Source organism: Triturus cristatus, chromosome 5_2 (genome assembly GCF_964204655.1).
Source record: "Triturus cristatus chromosome 5_2, aTriCri1.1, whole genome shotgun sequence".
NCBI lineage: Eukaryota > Metazoa > Chordata > Amphibia > Caudata > Salamandridae > Triturus > Triturus cristatus.
In genome coordinates this window covers 390342691-390367080 of record NC_140588.1, presented here as the reverse complement: position 1 = coordinate 390367080, position 24390 = coordinate 390342691, and the positions used below count along the sequence as shown (strand labels likewise).

Genomic DNA, 24390 nt, shown 5'->3' with positions numbered 1-24390 from the left:
CACACACTGCTGCACGGCGCTGCGCGCCTCACACTGCTGCGCGCCTCACACTGCTGCGCGCCTCACACTGCTGCACGCCTCACACTGCTGCACGCCTCACACTGCTGCACGCCACACACTGCTGCACGCCACACACTGCTGCACGCCACACACTGCTGCACGCCACACACTGCTGCACGCCACACACTGCTGCACGCCACACACTGCTGAACGCCGCACACTGCTGCACGCCACACACTGCTGCATGCCGCACACTGCTGCACGCCGCTGCGCGCCACACACTGCTGCACGCCACACACTGCTGCACGCCGCACACTGCTGCACGCCGCACACTGCTGCATGCCGCTGCACGCCGCACACTGCTGCACGCCGCACACTGCTGCACGCCGCACACTGCTGCACGCCGCACACTGCTGCACGCCGCACACTGCTGCACGCCACACACTGCTGAACGGCGCACAATGCTACATGAAACACTGCTGCACGCCGCACACTGCTGCACGCCACACACTGCTGCACACCACACACTGCTGCACGCCACACACTGCTGAACGGCGCACAATGCTACATGAAACACTGCTGCACGCCACACACTGCTGCACGCCACACACTGCTGCACGCCACACACTGCTGCACGCCGCACACTGCTGCACGCTGCACACTGCTGCACGCCGCACACTACCGCACGCCGCGCAATGCTGCGCACACTGCTGCATTACACACTGCTGCTCGCCGCACACTGCTGCATGCCACACACTGCTGCATGCCACACACTGCTGCACGCCGCACACTGCTGCACGCCGCACACTGCTGCACGCCGCACACTGCTGCACGCCGCTGCACGCCACACACTGCTGCACGCCACACACTGCTGCACGCCACACACTGCTGCACGCCACACACTGCTGCACGCCACACACTGCTGCACGCCACACACTGCTGCACGCCACACACTGCTGCACGCCGCACACTGCTGCACGCCGCACACTGCTGCATGCCGCACACTGCTGCACGCCGCACACTGCTGCACGCCACACACTGCTGCATGCCGCTGCACGCCGCACACTGCACACTGCTGCACGCCGCACACTGCTGCACGCCGCACACTGCTGCACGCCGCACACTGCTGCACACTGCTGCACGCCGCACACTGCTGCACGCCGCACACTGCTGCACGCCGCACAATGCTGCACGCCGCACAATGCCGCACACTGCTGCACGCCACACACTGCTGCACACTGCTGCATTACTCACTGCTGCATGCTGCACGACACTGCTGCACGCAGCACACTGCTGCATGCCGTACACTGCTGCATGCCGCACACCGCTGCAAGCCGCTGCACGCCACACGCTGCTGCACGCCACACGCTGCTGCACGCCGCACGCTGCTGCACGCCGCACGCTGCTGCACGCCGCACACTGCTGCACGCCGCACACTGCTGCACGCCGCACACTGCTGCACGCCACACTGCTGCACGCCACACACTGCTGAACGGCGCACAATGCTACATGAAACACTGCTGCACGCCGCACACTGCTGCACGCCACACACTGCTGCACACCACACACTGCTGCACGCCACACACTGCTGAACGGCGCACAATGCTACATGAAACACTGCTGCACGCCACACACTGCTGCACTCCACACACTGCTGCACACTGCTGCACGCCGCACACTACCGCACGCCGCGCAATGCTGCGCACACTGCTGCATTACACACTGCTGCTCGCCGCACACTGCTGCACGCCGCACACTGCTGCACGCCGCACACTGCTGCACGCCGCACACTGCTGCACGCCGCACACTGCTGCACGCCGCACACTGCTGCACGCCGCACACTGCTGCACGCCGCTGCATGCCACACACTGCTGCATGCCACACACTGCTGCATGCCGCACACTGCTGCATGCCGCACACTGCTACACGAAACACTGCTGCATGCCGCACACTGCTGCACGCCGCACACTGCTGCACGCCACACACTGCTGCATGCCGCTGCACGCCGCACACTGCTGCACGCCGCACACTGCTGCACGCCGCACACTGCTGCACGCCGCACACTGCTGCACGCCGCACACTGCTGCACGCCGCACACTGCTGCACGCCGCACACTGCTGCACGCCGCACACTGCTGCACGCCGCACACTGCTGCACGCCGCACAATGCTGCACACCACACAATGCCGCACACTGCTGCACGCCACACACTGCTGCACACTGCTGCATTACTCACTGCTGCATGCTGCACGACACTGCTGCACGCAGCACACTGCTGCATGCCGTACACTGCTGCATGCCGCACACTGCTGCAAGCCGCTGCACGCCACACGCTGCTGCACGCCACACGCTGCTGCACGCCGCACGCTGCTGCACGCCGCACGCTGCTGCACGCCGCACACTGCTGCACGCCGCACACTGCTGCACTCCACACACTGCTTTTATGCGAGTTTATGCTACTGACATTGTAAATGACAATGCCTTTTATTTGTTTTAAAACCAAAGCATAAATAAAAGGCATTGTAATTTTACAATGCCAATAGCTCAAACTCTTATAAATGCGAGACCTATTGCATTGCAAATGCTTGTTTGACTTTGTCTTCCTCCTGGTGAGGCAGGGATGTCCACTAGGAAAGCTGTCTTCAAGCCACGTGGTGCCTGTCATTGACAGATGTTGGCGGCCGACCCGCATCTTGTTAGCTTGTTACCGTGAGCGGGACCACAAAGCGAAGACCTGTGTAGACTTCCGCGCCATGCATCCCAAGGCCTTAAGAGAGCAGTCCCCAAAGCTCCTTGCTGCTCGACTTGCAATGCCGCAACAGTCTCAATTCCGTTTGAGAGGGAGAGCCCGGGAACGGTCACAGAGCCCTTGATCTTAGTTGATGGATCTGTGCCGGTTATACCACATCGACCGTCCCCCGATGTCGGCGCCCTCTGGCTGTGCCGTCCCCATTCTAATTTCTGGTGTTAGCAGTTATAGATGTCAATCCGCAACAAGAACGAAGACAAGTGTACATAATTACAATGTTTGTATTCCATACAAATCTGATAGAAACGGGTCAGTAATTCTTTTAACGCATTTTGTAATCTGTTTCTATTACTTGAATTGTATCACTTGAGCAGGCATCAAGCACAACCAACATGGGGGACCTCTTCCTCCTCCCCCCCCCCCCCCTCCCCTCCTCCCCCCCAAGCTTTCTTAGTTATCTTTTATTAACGCCTGGGGACACACAATGAGCACGTATCATTCCACGTCACTTACGGGCAGTTTCTGGTGCTAGCGGCACGTCACAGGCTTGTCACGAAGGAAATCGTTCATCAGGCACTTACTTCCAGGTAAGCGAAACAGATGAAGTTGCTAATTTCGAATCTAGTACGTTATTTATTTATTTTTTTATACGAGGTTCAGCGATTTAACTACAGAGGGAATGCTGATATGGTTAAGTCTGGGATATGTTGGAGAATGCCTTTGAAGAGGTCAGAATTCATAACTTTAGCATAGACATTGGTAGAGGGTCGCGCACGCGGCTGTTTGTACAATGGCTTTAACAGTCTTCACTTCCTTTCATAGTTGCATTGGTTTGGTTATTTACACAGTGCATTACTCTTCTTATTGCCACCTCCTGCAGCATGTTGGGAGATTGATTTCTTCAGCACACTTGGCACATTGGCCAATTCTCCAGAAATATCGTTTGATTTATGTGATGTCGCGTCCTTAACACATTTTTGAGCATTTTGGGAGCATGAGTTCTTCCTCATATTTGACAAACTCACGAACACTCTGGCAGTAAAGTTGATCACCACATCCTCTACAATTTCCCATATATTTTATCTCGGGCTCTATAACTATTTTCACCTGTCAAATGTCACACTCCTTATGACGAATTTGTAAAATATGTAGTAATTTCCTATTTTTAGTTTAGACCTGAAATGCATTGGGTTGGATTGAATTGTCATTCACAAGAGAATATTGTGACCTTCATTTTTTGGAAGATTTATGTCAAGAAGTCGCTACTAAAAAAGAAATCACTGGATTAAACAATTGATTCATCCAGTTACTTTGTGTTACATTTTGTCTGTTAAATTGTATTTGGTAAGGTTTATATATACGTTTGATAAGACAGGACTTGCCGTCAGCCCCCTTGGGCACAGGAGTGCATGCAGTATCTAGAACATGGTTTCTAATAATTTGGAGACTTATTCATATGTGCACACAAAGTTCAATCAGAACAAATCTCAAGCTTCAGTTAATAACCGGAACATTAAGTGCAACACAACCTATTTCAATCATCAGAGACTTTATGTAGCCACAGATTCCTTACTGACCCACCAATCCTCCCTGCTCTGCAGACAGATTTCTAGGGTCAAGACTGTTCCCCTTCAGGGCCCTATCTTGGCCAGTGTTCTTCGTAGGTCCGCTCTCCTGGTGTGAAAAGAAACTCTCAGAGCGCTGGGGTGGCACCTATATAGGCATGGACGCTGCCATGCAGAGCCGAACTATGCCACCTACTGATGCGCAGGGTACTGCTCACAAAAACATTTCCATATCCAATCTGATCCCTGGGGTTAATTCTAAGGTAAGCAATCTATGGCTAGATAGTCTTGATTATTCTAATGGTGCATTGTTAGAATTGGCTTAGATGTTGAACTATCTCAATTTAGACTTTTGTCAGGTAAGGGCCTCCGCATTAAGGGTACATTAAACCTTCACCTATATTTCTGTCCTTTTTTCTTTCTGACTAATTGTCTCTCTAGCTGTACTTTTCTGTGTGCTGTCTTATCGCATCTGTATTGTGTGGAATTGTATGTGTGCCAAAATATATGTTGAGTTTGTGGATCAGTTTGTGTTGATTTGCAGACGTGTACCTGGCTCTTAGCAGCTTTCACGGGCATCTCTAATGGTCTACAATTTACATAACTCTACATTAAGCCACCATTCCCCAACAGGTTTTTCCAATTCTCCACCCTGTCCCTGACCCCCCTGTAATTGAAACCTCCTATGGTCTCCTGCATCTTTGTCTCTCTCTCATTCTGTTTTTGCCCATTTGATGGCTCCCTTCTCGTTGGCTCTCTTGCTCCCTTCGTTCTCATTAGCTCTCTTACTCCTTTCCACTCTCCCTTTCGAGCTACAACTTTGAGATAGCAGGCTAAAGCAGTATAGATTGCTATTCATGCAACCAACATCTTATACTTTTTGTTCTGTGTGTATAGGAGACAGCGTGTCAGGTCTTCTGTACCTGTAAGTTTTTTTTGTAGAAGATGCTGATTACTGGTCTCTGTGTGGGTAGCTGTGAATGTTGATCTGTGTGCGCATTGATTTTCATGTGTGTTGCTCAGTTCCCATATAATTACATTTATGTCTTGTTCTGTTAAGTGGACGTTGCTTGTGTACATTGAATAGTGAAAACCCATGGGTTAAGTCAAGGCGTGCATACTGGCAAAGGTGTGTTTAGCTAAGGTGAATAGTTAACATTTAGCTCAATACATTCACTTACTCAGCTCATGCTTTAATTTCGATGTTTGTTTTTTATACCATACTACTGTTTGTATGATTTTTTTAATTTTATTTTTTAAGATCCAGTTTGCTGGTTTCTCTTAGCTTTGAGATAAACCCTTGTGTAGTGGTGATTTGGAGGGGCATATCTTTACTCTCTAACCACACTTGCCATATCAATAGCTTCTTGCATATATCCTCATGCCTCCATTTTCCTAAACTAGGAACGTTGTGAACCTTGTGATTACAGCACTTTTGAAGAGTTTAATAAAAAAAACATTAAGTGAATTGTTGCTTTCACTGATGTTTAGAGACTATTATTAAAATGTGTTTTAATTAGAGCTGGTATCGAAGGGTAGTCTGCTTTCTTACATGCAGCCCTTTCCCTACTGGTGAAGAAATTAGCATGTTGAATGAGCTTGTTTGCCTATCTGCAGCTCTTGGTCACATCATAACTTAACTTTTCAAAACCTATGGAATGCTTTTCATCACAGACTGCTTTTCTCTTCTGTTTGTTGTCAGAGTGGTACATCGCTGTGTCCTTATGATGGGAATCACCGGATGCCTATGTCTTCTCTGCAGAAACATGTTGCAACTTGTAGACTGAGGAAACTGGGCTATTCCAAGGAAGAGGTAAGTTTAAGTGTGTACATCATTGTTGTTTTTCTTAATCACATTTTTAGATTCCCAAATGAGGCTCCTTGGGTAGATTTCACTAATGTTTATTTACTACACACGGGGGTCTGGAGGGAAAAGTGAACCCAACCAAGGGCATGCTGCTCTCTAATTTAAGTAGAAACACACTAAAGTACGATCTATATAATATTATCTCTTGGAGAATGCTTTTTTTTTTTTTTTTTTTTAGGACGAGAATCCTCACTCGCCCTTCGGTGACCTGCTTCATCATAGAGTTCCCTCCTCACACCTGAACTGCAGTGTGCCTGATGTGGGATACAACTCTCAAAAGAGAGGAGCAGAGGTGTTTTAGGTCAACATGTTTCTGCCATTGGAGGACTGCAGCCGCGGTTCAGGGGCATTTGTCAGGACCAAAAACAATGTCACTCTGCAATCAGTTGTGAAATGGGCAAATACCGGCATTGTTTTAGTAAACCAGTTATTCCAGAAAAAAATGGCCCACAGTGTCGCAATCACGGGGTCTACTTATGCAAAACAAAAAAGGTTAAAAACATTCAAACATCTGATAACAGGGTGAGAATCTGTAACAATGACGTTTTGTGTAGATCTGTTTGAGAGGAGTGAATCAAACCACCCCAATCCACACTAAAATTTAGATGAGTGAGGGTTATTTTTTACCTGTAATCAATAATGTACTACTCACACTGAAGCCTCAAACGCTGTCTTTCACGCAGGCCTGTATGGTACAAATGCATTTTGATTAAGAAAAAGGCAGGTATGCAAAATGATAGAATCATGAAGTCTCTGAGTTATGCATTCTGCACCTGTACCGGAGTCTCTCTAATGCTGCACATATGCAGATTTTATAATGTCTGTCATCCGACGTTTTTCTAAAAATATGGTGCGTAAATACAAGGCCTAGAAGTGTTCAGTAATTAATGAGAACGTTACTGTCTGTAGCGACATAACTCTGTTTGGGCCATGGCCTACACCTAGTCAGAATCGCGTGCCATGATTCGTTTAGGGTGCACTAGCACTCATCCATCAGGAAAAGGGAACTGCAAACTCTATTTGAAAATCACCTTCGTGGTATTCAAACCATAACGTAATGGAGATCATTCTGACTGGGATTATTTACGATGGGAATGTGGCACATACGCGCAACCCTGTGCGAATACCTATATGTTGTCTTAAACCAAAAGTTTCTGGGCGTGGTTATCTCTACTGGTGTGCCGTGGCAGTAGGTCATTGAGTGCCGCAGAACAAATATTTATTTAAAAAGGTGAGGTGGTCTCCATGATTGGTGAACTTACTGGGCTATGCCAGGTGTCCTGAAAAAGTAGTCCTCAGGAAACAGTTACACATACCACCAGACTCGGCGTGGAGGGGCGAATGCTGGAATATGTATAGCAACAGAGTATACTGTAGTCCCGGAGTTGCAGGAACATACCATAGGGCAATTACATTGCCCAGCCTTACCCACGTACCTGGAAGTCCGCTGTGTGAACTCTACTGACAGCAAGTACGGCAAGAGTGTATATTATTACGAGGCTGGTTCATGGCTGTTTCGCATAATTGATTGTAGAGTGACATTATAGTTTTTTGGTCCTGACAAATGCCCTTGAACCTGGCTGGGGTCCCCAAAGGGCAGAAACATGTTGACCATGACTCTGCAGGGTATATTCTTTCCAAACTCCCTGTTATTCTTTCCTTTTAATCCTGTCCTCTGGAGGCACCAGAATAAAATGAGTTTTTGCCTACCAGCAGAGTGTTACCCTAATCACACCTTCCCTATTAACATAAAAAAACAAGATAGCACTCTGCATCTCACCTAAAAAAATCTTTGCTAATCTAACCCAAAACACCTTTGTTCCTCTCTTTTTGAGAGTTGTAGCCCACACCAGGCATCTTGCGGTGCAGGAGTGAGGAGGGAATCCTATTATAAAGTATGTTACCCAAGGTTGAGTGAGGGTTCTCGTCCTTAGAAAAACATTATCCAACAGATAACATTTTTCTGAAAAGTTTTTTCTTTTCTCTATATGTACCAGACATACTTTGTGTTTATACTAATGTTTATTTGGCAGTCTGTAGGATATCTTCTCTCAGCCCTAAAGGGGTAATTGAAAGCGTTAATAGGAGAATCTTATTGTCTCCCTATGGTACAATCCACTTTCAAAAGAGGTAAGGTGACCCTTGCACATATGCTGTGAAGACCAAACTATCTGATTTCATAATCCTGCCAGGACAACTCTATTAAAGATTTTCAGTAGTGCTCGCTCACATAGATCTCGTGGCATGCTTTGTCACTGACCTTCTCTCCCAGAATGGTGATACAACTGGTTGGGCTTAACCAGTTTTCTAGGAGTACCTCCTATTGTAGGGATGAACAGTATAAAATTAATCTTCGATATAACCATACACAACCATTTTATTGATGGTCACCCTGGTAAGACTACAAACAAAAAGTACTATAGTAGTACTGTTCTGGATGCAGGAAAGTAGTTATGATCTTGGTATCACTTGTCTGTGATCTATATGTAACACCTGTTGACATACTCACTATGTGGGTGAAGTGACATTCATCAGGACCGTATTATCCCTAATGCGTTGTCGGATATAGCATTGAAGTCACTTCTAATTCTACCGTTTTGTAAGAAAGGATATAATTTGTCATTCTTTCCCACTTCTTTTGTCTGATATTGCAGGCTTTAGCATTGTTCGCACTTCTACTGATAAACAGTGGCAGAGCATGTGTTTGTTCTCTGAAATCGACTTTGCATTGGTGTCACTTAATTGACTTCTTTATCTTTCCAATAAGGCAGAAAAGTCACCACTTGCGTGTAAGTTATATGTGACCTGTAGTCTATATTCGCACCACACGCATATGGCACGTGTTTGACTCCAGAGTGCACCCTTGTGCTCTGGGTGGACTTCAGATTAAAAGTGCTGCGTTGGTAGAAGGTAAATAAAAATGCCTTTGCCATGTAGTGAAAACTACTTTACATGTTAGGTATGTCACCCTCAAAAGTGACATTATATACACAAATAGCTGGGTGCTTAATATATAAAAGCATGGCATACTAGAAACAGGGAAAGTATGTACCCACAGTCAGTAGATACAAAAAACCTCCCTTTCACTGTCTAGCTTCATTTTCCATGAACAGGACAATTCATTTCCCTGCGTCGGATAATCCTAATGCAGTCAAAAGTATTTTCTACTTACTTTCAAATTCACTGGCGAAAGTAGTGTCGCAGACATTAGTGGAAAAGTAACTTTAGGAAAAGGTAACTTGATCTGCCTGAGAGGAAAGAAACTGGTTTGGTCCAGAGACTCAATACAGGTCCCTGGCTGACTGTTAACAATTCTCCTAGAAGATGAAGGCTTGACTTTTTGCTGCAGGGAGGTAGAAGTGGTCTTAACAGTGGACACTAAGCAAGAATGAGCTATCTGGGACGGAGGCGGAAATAAGTCCTACATCACAGCTCTTTCTTTGAAGTTGGGATCCCTATCAGGACTATGAGGAATTGAAACTATTGATCCTTGGAGACACCCTAGTCCTTCTGTCTGTTTCCCCAGCAGGTGGGAAAAATACATCCAGCTGAGACCTCCACAGGGCAGGCATACATCAGCAGGCAAACACAGTTTTGCCCCACTCCAAGCTTTTTATTGGAAAGGAAACTGCTTCAGCATGACCGAACCTGAAAGGTTATATGGCCTCACGAGCCTATCTCGACTGCAGATCCTACCTTTAGTGTATTTTGAGCACCTAAAGAGTGACGTAAATCTGAATGTAACATAAGTGACCCGGAAAAGACTACAAGTCTACTCCAGCGGTGAAGTGATCTAGGTGGTTGCAAAATCCTGCCTTGTTCTGCGCAGTACTTTTGACGTCCAAACTGCAGGACTCTGAAGGAGCTCGATAATTACGTTATTGACTTTGATGGACCCTTGCCTGCTTCAGCTTCTTGCCTGGCCCTGTTGGAGGACTTGGAGGTATAAAACGTAGACTAGGTCTAGTGGCAACTGTAATGTAATTTGAGAAGTTATAATTGCTGTTATGAGTGCTATATTTTCACATGTTATAAGGGGTGCAGTAAGGGTATAAACACTGCATGGAAAAGGCAGGAGCTGTAGTTAATGGGTGGCGACTGAGGAGACCAGACTGTGTTTGGAAGTGCATGACTACCAGTAATTTGAAGGTGGTGTGCAAATTATATTTTGAAGGTATATCATTAACTGGGTTTGTATATAAAGAATGCCTAAGGTACTTCTAACTATAAATTATCCTTAACCTTTTGTTTTTTTCATTGTATATTAATGTTTTTATTTTTTAATAAAATGTTTCAAATTGCAGTGTGTATTGTCATTGATTGGAGTGTCAAAATGTATTGTAGTAGAGTACAGTGAAAGTGTCAGTCTAGTGTTGTAGAGTGGAATATTGTCGAGTGGAATAGCGTGGAGTCATGTACCGTACAGTGGAGTAAAGTGTTAGTGGCGTGGTGTGTCTTATTGCGAAGTGACATACTGTACAGTGTAGTGGTGTTTTGAACAGTAGAGGTGAGGGTTGCACAGTGGAGTTTCGTCGACTGGAGTGCCATGTAGTGGAGTGTTGTAGAGTGTAGTGGCTTAGAGTAGAGGCCAGTGGAGTAGGGAGTCTTGTAGCTCAGTTTTATTGAGTGTAGTGTTGTGTAGTAGAGTTGCAGAGTCTCATACATTGTATTGTTGTACTGTGGAGTATCATTTGTGAGAACACAATGCATGGTATGGTGACGAGTTATAGTTGGTGTTGTCTGGCTAGCGAGCTCAAGTGTGGGTAACGAGATCTGCTACTTATAATAATTTGAAGATGGTTGATAAATTGTAAATGATAGTTATAGCTATAACTTTAGGATTTGTAAAGTTTGTGTGTTTTGTATAGGAACAATTAGTTTTACTAGCATTTTTTTTATTGAATTTTTAATAAACATTTTTCATATTGTAGAGTCCAGTTCGCAATTGGAGAGTTATATGGAGTGCTGTAAAGCACAGTGGAGGAGAGTGTTGTAAAGTCTATTACCATAGACTGGAGTTTTGTAGATTGAAATCCAGTGGAGTGGAGTGAAGTAGCGTATCGCCCACAGGCCTCGAAAAATCTACTCGCGCTCTCGCTATGGCGAGTCTGAATTTTTCAGGTTGAGCTATTTAAAGGGTGAAGTAGAGTGAGTGGTGGAGTGGGTCGTGACACATAGTTGAGTGGTGTGTCATAGAGAGAAGTTGGGTGGCGTGCCGTAGAACACTGGAGGGAGGTAGTGTATAGTGGAGTAAAGTGTTGTAGATTATAGTGACATGGAGTAGAATGGCGTAGCATACAGTCAAGTAAAGCAGGGGTCTCCAAACTTTTCAGTGCAAGCGACACATCGTATATTTTACAAATATTCGCTGGCCGAAAAAAATATTATAGCCTTATAGCCCGCCGTAGCGGGCTATACCGGCTGTTAAAGGCCCGCTGCAGCGTTCAAGGCCCGAGCCGAAGGCGAGGGACTTTAACAAAGCAGAGGGACTTTAAAAGCCGGTATAGCCCTGCTACGAAGGGCTATAAGGCTATTAGAACATTCTGCCACTAGAGGGCAGAATGTTCTAACAAAGCCTTCAGGGAGCGCGAGGGGATTGAAATCCCCTCAGGCTCCCTGAAGTCTTTGTTCACAGCCAGAGCTGTGAACAAAGACACATTGGAATGTTGGTGCTCCGGGCTTATACCAGCCATTATAAGCCCGGAGCACTCCATTGTTTTCAATGGAGCTCCCAACATTCCAATGTTCTAATCTGTTTTATAAATGAACTAATAAAACTTAAATGAAGGAATAAGGTTTCCTGGTTCTTTTTTTGTAATCTGCTTGCTATGATTCAGAACAAGAGAGAAATGCGACATTTACAAATAAACAATGCTGTGCTTAAACTGAGAAATGATCTCAGTAACAATGGCAAACATTAGCAAATGCTCGGACAAAAAAAATCAGTTGCTTAACTGTAGATAAGAAAAGCAGGCATTTAATTGTTTAATTTTAAATAGAGAAGATTCAAGAGGCTCTGCTGCCACCTAATGGCTGCCAAAGGAATTGGATATATATTTTTCTTAGATCATCGGAATGTGAGGTTTAGAAAACAGAGAAATTACTATAGTCTATTAATGCTTAAGTAGCTGTGGGCCGGATGAAATATAGTAGAGGGCCGGATGTGGCCCACGGGCTGTAGTTTGGAGACCCCTGGAGTAAAGTGTCATAAATTGTAGTACCGTGTTGTAGTGTGGTGGGTTTTGTACAGTATTGGAAAGTGATGTAGCATGGCATACTGTCTAGTTGATTCTTGTGGAGTGTTGTACAGTGTTGTATTGTGATACAGTAGATTGGCATACAGTGTTAGAGATAACAATGACATTGAGTGGTGTGGAGTAGTGTCAGTGGAGTCAAGTGGGGTGCAGTGGTATACTGAGTTAAGTACATTATCGTATAGTGGTTTAGAGTATCGTTGAGTAGTGTATTAGTGTCGTACAATAGTACTGTGGAGTGAAGGGGTATATATGGGCATAGTGTCAGAGAGTGGAGTACAATGTAGTAGACTGGAGTTGCATAGAGTACAGTAGTGTGTGAAACAGTGGAGCTGCATATAGTGGATTATTGTATAGTAGCCCAGCATGAGGTAGAGTCTATACATTGGAGTGGAGTCTCGTAGAGTGGAGTGCTGTCCAATAGAAAAGTGTTGTATAGTGGAATAGAATAGAGTGTTGTATATTGGAGTGTGCGAGTATAGAGTTTGACAGTGAAGTGTATGGGAATAGAATGTCGTGGAATGCCATGAATTGACTTTTATAGAGTGGAGTTATATAATGTTTTGGAGAGTGTCCTACAGTGGTGTGGTGAGGAGTGTCGTAGAGCGAAATAGCGTAGAGTCTTGGAAACTTATAAATTGGAGTGGCGTCTAATACATTAGAGTGAAGTGCTGTCATACAGTGTTGAAAACCGTTGTAGGGTCGAGTAGAGTGTGGTAAAATAGAGAGTACAGGCATAGAGGTGAGTGCAAATTTTGACAGTGGAATGTGCTGCGATAGAGTGGAGTAGAGTCTAGTGGAGTGGCAGAGAGTGGAGTAGAGTGTTTAGAACAATACCATGAATGCGCAGGACCATTTCCCCTGATGATTTTCTTTCATTGTAATTGGGTTAACATGTATATTTAATTGAGCGCAATACGTTTAAACACTTGAACTATGACCCGAGATGACTTCTTCTCACATTAAAGCAATATCACGCATGCGCAGACTGCATTTTTCCCCCCCCCCATTAATAAGAAGCACATTTTTTCTTTCAATTTAAAGTGTGTTAAAACGTAATCCTGCAGTAAAGCACAGTTCATGTGGTATGATACGATTGGGTTGTATTCAGAAAGTGAGGCTTTTGTACTCACTTATAACGTTCTAGACCAGTATGTAAATGTATCTTCTATGTTTATGGTTTTGAGTTTGTTTTAAATGGTAATTGGGCCCATTGATTTTGTACAGGCTGTGACAGAGACCCTGTGTGTTCGAAATGCATAGCCGAGCCAAATAAACTGGTGGAGTTAAATGAAACGTTGAGTGCGGGTCTTTCTTTGTGCTGAAAGCTGGTACAGAGTCTATTGTTCTTTTTCAACTGGATCTGCGCCCATCATCCTGCACTAGCCCCGCTTTGATGGACGTGGCTGGTCTGTTGCAGAACTTCTGTGATCACAATTGACTGCTCTGACTTCAAAATATTTGATGGTGAACCATCTCAAATTATTCTGCCTAAGTCACTATAGGACATCTAACATTCCTCTAATTTGAGGGGATAAGTTTGTGTTAGAAATATAACTTCCTCTTACTGGGTGGCGCAATGGGAGTATCCTGGAACGTAACACCTGGACAGGTTTTTATTTTATCTTGGGGATGAAATGTTGCTTTCAAATTTTCAATCTACACATACCCCTACTCAAATTGATAGACAGTTTAGTGGGTGGAAGAGCTAGCAGTACTCGCCCTGGATCCTGCTTAGATACTTTCCACTCTGTGGACCATTATCTCATTAGGAAATGCAGAGGGACATGTTTTTCCCCAGGAAACCTAACACAAACTTCTAATTTTGTCATGAAGAATTTGATCTGAACTTATCCTGAGTAAGCAGAATATGGTTTAGTTAGTGTACAGATAGTAAATACCCTCCATATCCAGAAGTCTGGCAATTAGATATTGCTAATAACTTTGTAGACCAGTAAAATGATTTGTGTATCGTTACCAATTGTTTTACTTGAGTTGACTAACTTTCAGTTGCAACCTGTGGGGCTGGAGTGTGTGGGTATTGCTGAAGTTACAAAACCGCTTCCTGAGCTGATTACTAGCGCCCCCATCACCCCCAGGACAGCCACTTTTTTTTTTTTTTTTTTGCCACTCCGAGGTGGATTTGACTTATTTGGAAGATTTACTTGGGTTGGCTCCCCTTCTGTTATGGCTGAAAATTTAGCAATCTGCAGAGTTGGGCCTTACTAAATCTATTTTGTTAGGTGTTTGTCTCTGGATAATATGGTTAATATTTCCTGGTTAGCCTATGTCGAGAGTACTTTTGAAAGATTTGTGGTACCTGAGTTTTTTACCGACCCAAAATTAATCGGGCCTTGTGCTAGAGCCATGACAAAGTTTCTCTTTTTTGGCTATTGCCAAAGCATGTGTCGGACTAAGGCAGTTCAGTTGTCTTTTATGACCGATAACTACATGTAATTCCCTAGACATGGCCTGGAGTTTTCTCACTTGCGTAGACTGTCCCCTGTACAGATCCTATTTAACCAGGTTGCGTTTAGGCTCCATACATTTTCTTCTAGATATTCCATCAAATAGGATTGTGGTTTGATTAGCTCCCTAAGTGCCCTTGTGATAATTCCTATCTACTGTACGGATTTTGTTATAACTATCTGCACTTCATAGCTTTAGAGAAGGTTTTCTCAAAGTTTATTTAGGATATGACTGTTCAATTATTATTTAGGTAGGCTGAGATTTCAATTATTTAGGTAGGCTGAGATTTTATATAGTCTACAATAATTTGAACTGTTGTTTCTCTGTATTTATTGCCGTCTGTGCTGTCTGTATGACACTTTTCTATGGTGCTCTTTTATGCCACAAATGCCAAATAAAGTTTGACTGACTTAATGTAAGACTGAGATTTTGTGATTATACGCATTTAATGCGTCAATTCGATAAATGTCAAAGTTTAGCTTTCAGAGATTGTAATTATTGTCATAGCCTTTCACGTGAAGTAGTTTGAAATGCCTCACTACACCATGAACATTACTTTATTAAAAGTAATGGCACCTTCAGTAAAAAGATCCTACATCATATTATGGAGTTGAACAAAATCAATATTTATCTCTTTGCTTTACATCGAGGTTTCTTTGTGGGGGACCTATTTATAACGGAGGTGTTGCTCTTTGGTATTGTGGTTTTTTTTGTTTTTTTTTTAGTTCTAGTACCTTGTTATTGTTGGCTGTTCAGTATTAATTGACAAAAATACTTTTGTTTCACTTGAAATTTTAGGCTGATAAATGTGATCCTTCATTTCTTTATGGCCAAGAGCAGGCCTCCACATTTATTATTGGTAAGTATTATGTCGTTTGTTATAAATCAGTGGATTCATTTTCATGTTTGGATTTTCTTTGCTCATTAAGGACTTCATACCAGTTACAAATTGTCCCACCCATGGTAATATTGCTTTTAGTCCTGTGTGTATTTTAGAGTAAAGTGAGTTCCGATAGTAAAATAAATGTAAGTTCTTGATTTTCTTTCAATTTTTTTTAAGAGAAGTATGTTCCACTCATTTTGGGCCGTAATATTTTTTGCAAATCTGCTGACTGTCATTATGTTGACGCCCATAAAAACACTAACTGTAACCCCACGAGAAATTTGCTCTAGAAACTACTTTCATGAGACAGCCACAACCAAGACTGATAGAAATGGAAGATGGGAAGGCTGCATCACAGGATCTGTTGTGGAGGTGGTGGTGGTTTGCAATATGATCTGCAGCTTCACTACCAGAGCATATTTTACCGTTGGTGCTGCCCACTCTACAATAATAAGGCAGTTGTCATAATTTCTAAAAATGGTGGTATTGTGCAACCATAGACGCACAAATTCTGCCTCTGCTGGGCACCACTGGCTCATATAGGAAGGAGGAGGTGGAGTAGGACAGTGAGGGAGAGGGTTAAGGAGACCAGCAGAACAGGAATGAGAGGCATAGATGAAGACAAACACAAAATGGACGATACAGACAGACGTACAGATGGGAGAGCATCCTCTTCGTATTGGAATAAAGAGTGAGGCAGCGATGCTGACTTGGCTCAAGTCTGTTTTGCTTGTACATAATCCGTTTAGTAGTTGCTTTAGAAGGGTCGCCAATTCCTAGACTGCTACTAAAAGATGTAGAGAACATCTCAAATTATGTAGACTAGTTGTCAACAAAGCCTCCACTCTTTTCCAAATACTGCCATGTATGGGGCCTGAAGATTAACAAAAAACAAGCTATTACTAGTTGTTGTACACCGGGTTGTAGCACACATCTAGACTATCGGACCCATCCAAACACTCCTGTTTGTGAATAATATGCAGATCTGAGAACTTTACCCAAGCTATGAAAGACCTTCAAGATAAGATGAGGGAATGTAAGCATACACAGTAAATCCTCCAGTAATAATGGGTGAAGCTATTTGGTAGGTGTCCCAACCCGGACATTGATAGAGATAGTGGTCAATAAACCTTAGTCATTACGACTAAAGAGCCAAGTTTTCAGTGCCTTTCTAAATTCTTGTTCAGACTGCAAGGTGCGTAGTTGAATAGGATGGTTATTCTAGCATTTAGAGGTCCCCACCTCAAAAGTCCTTCCACCCCCTCTTTCCCCCTCCCCCCCCCCCCCCCCCCCCCCCCCAATTCTGGCTTTCGCGAAACAGAGGGTGGTAAGGTATTATTTGTGGTTAGACCTAAGAGATCTGTTCTGCTGGTGAGGACGAAGTCTCTTCCTCAAATAGTTGGGCCCCCTTCTTTGAAGTGCCCGAAAAGCAAACGTAAGAACCTTAAATTCAATGCGCTTGGCCACCAGTAGCCAATGCAGTTGTTTCAGGTAAGGAGAAATACATTTGCGAAGGGGGACCTTGCAGACCAGTCTGGCCGCTGAATTCTGCACTATCTGAAACCTACGGATCAGACCAATTGGCAGACCCATATAGAGACCGTTCGCATAATCAAGATGGGAAGTTATTAGGGCATGCACAACGGTTTTACGTGCTGACTCTGCTGACTCAGTCAAGTATTCAATTAATTTCCTTATGGTTTTTATCTTGCCGAAGCAGGCCACAGATACCTGTTGAAACTGGGTGGCAAGGGACCGGTCTTAAATCAGCTGGCCACCATAATGCCGAGGAGGATATTACAGCTGGATTAAAAAAACAAGACCTCCGTCTTGTCCGCATTAAGTTTAAGAAAGTTAGTGCTTATCCAGGCAGAGATTTTTTTTAGGCATAGTTTCAGAGAGTCAAAGGAAGGTGCAGACACTCCATCAGTTGTGTGTCGTCGACATAAGATGTCACCTTGATCCCAGTGTCGGCGATAAGCTCCGCGAGCGGAGTCAAATAGATGTTGAAAAGTAGCATCAGTGCTGTTTCTGTGCTAAAACCAGGGTGAAATCCGAACTGGGAATCATGGAGTATGCCGTTTGACTCCATAAAAGCCGCCAACTGCTGATGAGCTAGCTTTTCAAGAATTTTAGCAGGGGCAAGCAACAGAGAAATGGGCCTATAATTACTAGGGACTGTAGGGTCCGCATTAACTTTCTTTAAAATAGGGAAAAGAAATGCATGTTTTCAGGCTGCTGGAAAGACCCCCTGTCTCAGCGAAGAATTCCAGATGACATTCAGGGGGGGGGAGGAATCAAGCAGCTCAGCCAAGGCGCGATATTGTTTCGCCAGCCAGGGATCGCCAGGTGACCTGGATTTGCATTTCTGGAGTTCCCCCAAAGAGGCTTCTAATGACATAGTAGCAGATTCCGAGAACACTGGCTGAGTGTCACTGGGGCTACTAAAAATGCCCTCTCCAAAATGAGGATGTGCTGCTGGGAAAGTTGTATAGATCTGGGATATTTTCTCCTCAAAGAAATCCGATAGTTAATTACAAAACTTCTGTGATGGAGTGATAAATTGGTTAAGTGCTGTTGGGTTAGTGAAGGACTTCACTACCTTAAAAACCTCTCAGGAAGAGTTCTTGGCACTGGCAATACGTTCAGTAAAGAAATCTCTTTAAGCTCCGCAGAGTAGTTTGCGATATTCTTTGAGTGCTGCTCGACAACAGATTTTATCCTCCAGAAAGTACAGTAATCTCCATTTGCGCTCCAGCCTTTTACATTCACTTTTCTTGGCTCTAACATTTATTGAGAACCAAGGCGTGGAAGGGGTGGTTCTTGCGGAGGTAACCGGTCTCCGGGGTGCAATTATATCGAGGGCGTCACTAACCCATGCATTAAGGTTCATGATGCTGTTCTCGGGATAAGTAGATGAGGAGGGCTCTGAGTCTATCAAGAGAAGGTTCAGGGACTCTAAGGATACCCTACTCCAATTCCTTCTTAATTCCTTTGGCCTGGACGTGACCCTTAATTCACCAGCCAGGTGTACATGAAAAGGGATCAAGAAATGGTCCGACCAGATGACCGGCTCAGGGGGAAGGACCGAGAGGTCTGATATATTTGATCAAATCTTGTATATGACCAGCTTTATGTTTAGGGGATGTGGCTAGTTGGATCAAGTTGCAACCTGCAAGTGCAGAGATAAAATTAGCACTATGAGAGCAAGATGGATCATCCACATGCAGGTTTAGATCGCCCAGGGTGGTGACATTAGAGTAGCGTATGCTAGCCTGTGCAATGTGATTCACAAGGGAGAGGGAGGTACTATGACAACAATTCAGGGGTCTATAAAGGAGAAGCCCCAAAAAGGAAGGGGAGGCAGATAATTTTATACAGAAAGGAAGACCTTCAATACTGCCTATCTAGTCAAATTTGGAAAGCGCGAATTCCCAAGTGTCTTTATAAATGATCGCCAACCCTCCACCTGGTACTACAATGACCCACAAACTCAGTCTCATTACTGCTTGACGTCCAAATATAAGCTGAAAATTGAGACACGCCGTGAGTGAAGTGAAAACATATACTTCAATTACATTGCCTCAAATTTGAGGAAACCAGTAATTAGTACTGTGGTTTATTCTCCTGTAAGATCATTAACTTCACAAAGCTGCTGGAAAAACAGGTTGTTTCATCCTCACTGAAAAAGCAGAGATGGCAGAACAGGTACCTATAAATATATCAGTCACAGACAAAAAACGTGTATCTAAAATGATAATTCAGTACCTGTAAGAGGGACATAGGGGAAGTGAGAGACTTTGACAGAGGTCTGAGAAAGGGGTACCGTGAGAGAACAATGTGCGGCTGGGGTTAATGAGCAGGGGGACAATGGGTTACGGTGAGTGAGTGAAGTTGATGGAGAAAGATCAATGAAATCCAATTTGGAGTCTGCAAAGAAGTTGGCTCAAATGGCTGTAACAGTTGGGCAAGCCAGTTTATTTCTGGTATTGTTACAATGTGTTATAATCCTGTTTTTTATCTCTAATGTGATCTATGTTGTCTCGAGTTCTGTGTGCTAGTCTGGTCCTATTCATATAACATAGTGCAGTTAACATAATCTTTACCCTGTGGGTCTCTAATATCTCATAAACAGTTTTTCCAATTTGCTCTTGCAGATAAGGACATCCAGTCTCGGATAATTAAACAAGCTAGAGAAAATGCTCAGACTAGTAACGATAGAGCTTACAGTCCAGGTAAGAAGCCCTTAGGTTAATTGGAAACCATACTGTTTCTGATGTAGGTGCATATCATGCTTGTGCGTTTGTGTAAAGAGGCTAAATAATCGCTATTGCTATTCAGAATACCTTTTATATCCGATACCAAGAGCAATTTCAAATAGTTGTATGTTACTGCCAAACTTTGAGCTGCCATGCTTGAGAATCTGTACTGTAGCAAATTTTCCTGGTGAAGTGTGCACAAAAGCCTTGTCAGTTCATACAGTGGCCAGAACCTTTAATGACCACCCGACTCATAAGGATTTATAAGTGGAGCTTGCGGCTGTGCAAACCCTGCGTCCTAGACCTTGCTATTACTTGTATCCCTAGCCTTTCTACCTACTACCGGTATAACCTAAATTTGGGTAATTTTTAGTTGTATGTTAGCAACATTGGTATGACTGGTGCAAATACTGTGGCCCTGATAGATTTGTAGAATACGTATCTGGGGTAGAATTGGGGCATGCTGAAGTACCGCCAAACTCCTTGTGATATACCAGAGTTTTATACCCTCTTAAAGAAGAGGGAGATAGGAGATAGTGGTTTCTATTTGTTCTTTTCTCTTTTATTGATTTATTTATTTATTTATTTTTTTTGCAACACTCTGTTCCTCATTAGCGTTGTCTTTTGGTTTTAAGGCGAATGCTAACGAGCAGAAGTCTAAAAGAAACAAGCATTTACAATGCAACGGTCTCGGCATTGTTAAAGTTAGAGCTATTGGCATTGCTCATGACCATGCCGTTTCTTTAAATGTTTTAAAAACAAAAACATAAACAAAAATAATGTCATGAGCAATGCCAATAGCTCTAACTTTACCAATGCCGAGACCATTGCATTGTAAATGCTTGTTGAAAATTGGAACAGAACAATTAATTTTAAAGTCCTGCGGTCCCAACAGTGTAAGCTTCACTTCCAACTGAAGAGAAACAAATGAGGCCTCCCCCAAGAAAAACCCGCATCCAACCATTCCCGAGCCGTGCAACATGTGGACATCCCGAGGTGCAGGGCAGGAGCACTGTGCACCCGAAACCTGGGACCTACGCTCCTTTTCGTTTGGGAGACCAGATCAGGAGGCTGTAAATTGGGCATAGTCTGCGGGTAAGGAGCAACACGGGGGGCGACAAACTAAAGTTCCGCTGCCACCCCGACCCCAGGGATTAGCAAACCGGGGAGGGGGCCTCTACCCCTCCCCCTCCTCTCCGAGGCCTGTGGATAGTTGCAGTCCCAGGAGAGGGGGAGCCTCGCGGCACCTCCAGCTCCCCCTCCAAGCCCACATGACCGGGCAATGCCCGTGGCAGTGCCAGCGGAGAGGGGGGTGGGATCCTTGCCCTCCCCAACCCGCGCAATATCGCCGGAGTCCGGACCCGACTCCGCTGAAAACCGAACCGTGGAGGGGATCCCGGTTGCACTGCCCACGACCCCGGCAGGGGCCGCTACTCCATGTGCCCCGGGAGCTGACTTACCCCCCCCTCATATGCCAGCATTATGCCATGTGCGGCATGGGGTCCCACCATATCTAGGTGTACATTTTCCAGGATGTCAGACCCGCCCTAATGAAGGGCTTGGTTGGTATAAAGTTTTGACTTGAGCTTGTATAAAAAATAAATTTCGCTTCTTTCCAATAAGGTCCATGATGGAGGCTGGCTTGTTTGTGGCACAAAATACACCGACTGGGAGCGGTGATGGGCGAGTAGACGGACTCAATGTGTGGGAGTCGAAGGTCTCGAGATTCAGAGTGAGCAGGTCGCCTCAGAGCTTTGAGTCTGTGTCTTCTACCTCAAACCCCAATGTACAAAGCGCTTTGTCCCTTTCTGAATTCAGGACAAGATCAATGTGTCCCAGAAAGGGAATCATGCCCAGCGGAGAGCTGGCATTTGAATCATGAGGCTGATCTGCGTATTCCTGGCTGCCCACAGAGCCTGGCTGCAGGTTCGGATGCCAGTCTGAACGACTAAGTATTCACTGCATCCGGACTCAGAGTGCCAGGTTCTGCCCTCGGGCAATCCTCGAATTTGGGGTTCAGGGCCTCCGGCGCCTGCGTGTGATCGGCGGGGAGGGGGCTCAGGGGCGGTCCTGGCTGGAGTGCAACTCCGGGGCGTTGAGTCTTTTTAGCCAATACCAAGGGCCTACTGACAGACATTTCACCCCACAAATGTTCCCTATGTCATCCTTTATCAGAACGGAGATGGTCGGATTTAGGGATAATTGGGAGGCTCTTAACTGACACCTATGCCAAGCCTTGACTTGAATAACAAGGGTTACTGACTGCCTACGACAGAGTGCTCAAGCCTGCCTGTGTGTCACAGTATTACGGGAGAGAGAGGGCGTATCTCACCTGTCTATTCTCGATGTGCCGCTCTCGCTTTAGCCTCGACTCCCACCTGTTCCTGGCTCGGATGGAGAGAAGACGCTCAACCAGCCCGAGCTTCGCTAACGCTGAATCTGCCGCAGAGCTACGTGCGATCAGGACTCCAGTGCAGGGTGCGGGGCCTGGCAAACAGAGTTGGTGCCATAGACAGAGGACTGCACATTCCATTTCAGCAAAGCAACTACTGTAAATTGTGAATTCACGTGTTAAACAAGGCGATCAGGTGAGGGAGCAACGCCGGGACACCACCGCCTTTCTCCGAGGCAGAGAATAACTGCCTCGGAGAAACGCAGCGTCCTTTTCGGATTCGGGGGCGTGTTTTGCTGTTGTCTCCTCCTTGAGACTTCTCGCAAAAAACACGCCCCCCGATCCGAAAAGGACTGGGCCTGTTTGGAATGACTGACCTCTTCTCCAGTGGCTGGCCAGTATTTACGAGGCCAGCCAATGGAGAACAGGGGAGAAGAGGGGCGGGTTAAAGCCCCTCTTCTCCAAGTCATAAAATCTCCGACTTCCGGTTCTGCCTTTCGGCAGACCGGTAGTCCTCGACCTAAAAAATAACAAGGGATGATTCACCTTAAATTTAAATGAAATGCAGTCACACACAAAAAGGTTAAAACGCAATTGGGTAATATTGGTGAATGAGGGGGAAAGAGTTATTACCCCTACATTAGGTAAGTATAATGACTGTGCATTAACCTATCATTCACAAAATGTAAACCTTTATTTAGTGCAGTACAAGCCTATAGTTGCAACACTACCATCTACAGTTTAAAAAGAAAATTCCAAGATTGCAGCTGGAATTTCCAAACATGCTGCTCAGAGAAATAAACCATACCACAAACATCTGCAATTAATCATACTAAAACTAAGAACCAAAAATGAATTATTGAGTGATTAATGCACGTTATAACATGCAACCCCTCGGGTTACCCATAATACATAACTATCTGTGAATTCCTCTTCAGCAAGAAGTGTAGCAAGAATCCTGTGAACATTGGGCCCTTCGGCATGACGATACCCACTGTTCTCTGTTGCCATGTTTAATCTGAAAACTACTGGTTATTAATTCAGAATGTTCCCAATTGTCTCTTTTAGGTTTGTAAATTATGTTCCTGTTAATTTCTGTAGTAGTCCATTTGCTCACTTCCCTAGAGAATGTATCGGACCATCCTCTTTCCCCTGCAATTTGGAGGAACCAATTTATTTCTTGCTATTTCTGAACTTATAATGTATGTGTTCGACCCTAAACTGGTAATGCCTTCTATTATGGCTTTGAGGGTAGGACTGCATTGTTCATTTGGTCAATTTCTCTCCTTGGACTCTTGAACCGTGAGTCAGTTTATAGTTATACTGACAAAGTATAAGGTAACTGAACAACCAAATCCATTGCATGAAACATATACATCAGCACCCCTTTTCACTACTCCTCAAAAACAAAACATATCACATACACCAGCACAACAACATCTTCAAAACGCAGCAACTCATAATACTTACCATCACAAAATACAAACATTCAACCACCTTTCAAACCACACAAAAGAACAAACTCCTATGCCAAGCTTTCTCTCTTCCACCACACCCAACACAGACACAGCAACTCTCTTCTAACCACCTCTCATCCATTGGATAATTTAGAACCTTACTACATGACCCACATGCTGCACCACCTCCCCTGACTCGTACACCTTCTGCCTTAAACACACGCAAAAAATATAAGCAACATGCCAAACCTCACAACTTCGCTTTCCCATGTCTACTTCACAACAATGTTACACCACAAAAACACAGCACTCCAACTCACACTCAAACACCATCTCCACCACATACTCACGCAGACCCATCAAAATGCCGCCTTGGCTTGCTGGATGAGGAATATGATACAAAACAGCTACACGATTGCTATCCTAATACAGCTAATGCCAGCACTAAAAACACACCTGCTACAAACCCACACAATTCTGATCACTCTTCTACAAA

General features: G+C 44.8%; 1 protein-coding gene across 1 annotated transcript in view; it reads left to right on the top strand.

The window, feature by feature from the left end:
* Window positions 1-24390, top strand: part of SNRNP48 (small nuclear ribonucleoprotein U11/U12 subunit 48) — a 125635-nt gene that overhangs the window by 11620 nt on the left and 89625 nt on the right. The window contains exons 2-4 of the mRNA XM_085607256.1: window positions 6016-6126; window positions 15702-15762; window positions 19944-20021. Of these exons, the coding sequence (XP_085463382.1) occupies window positions 6016-6126; window positions 15702-15762; window positions 19944-20021 (250 nt within the window). The remainder of the gene's footprint in view (window positions 1-6015; window positions 6127-15701; window positions 15763-19943; window positions 20022-24390) is intronic.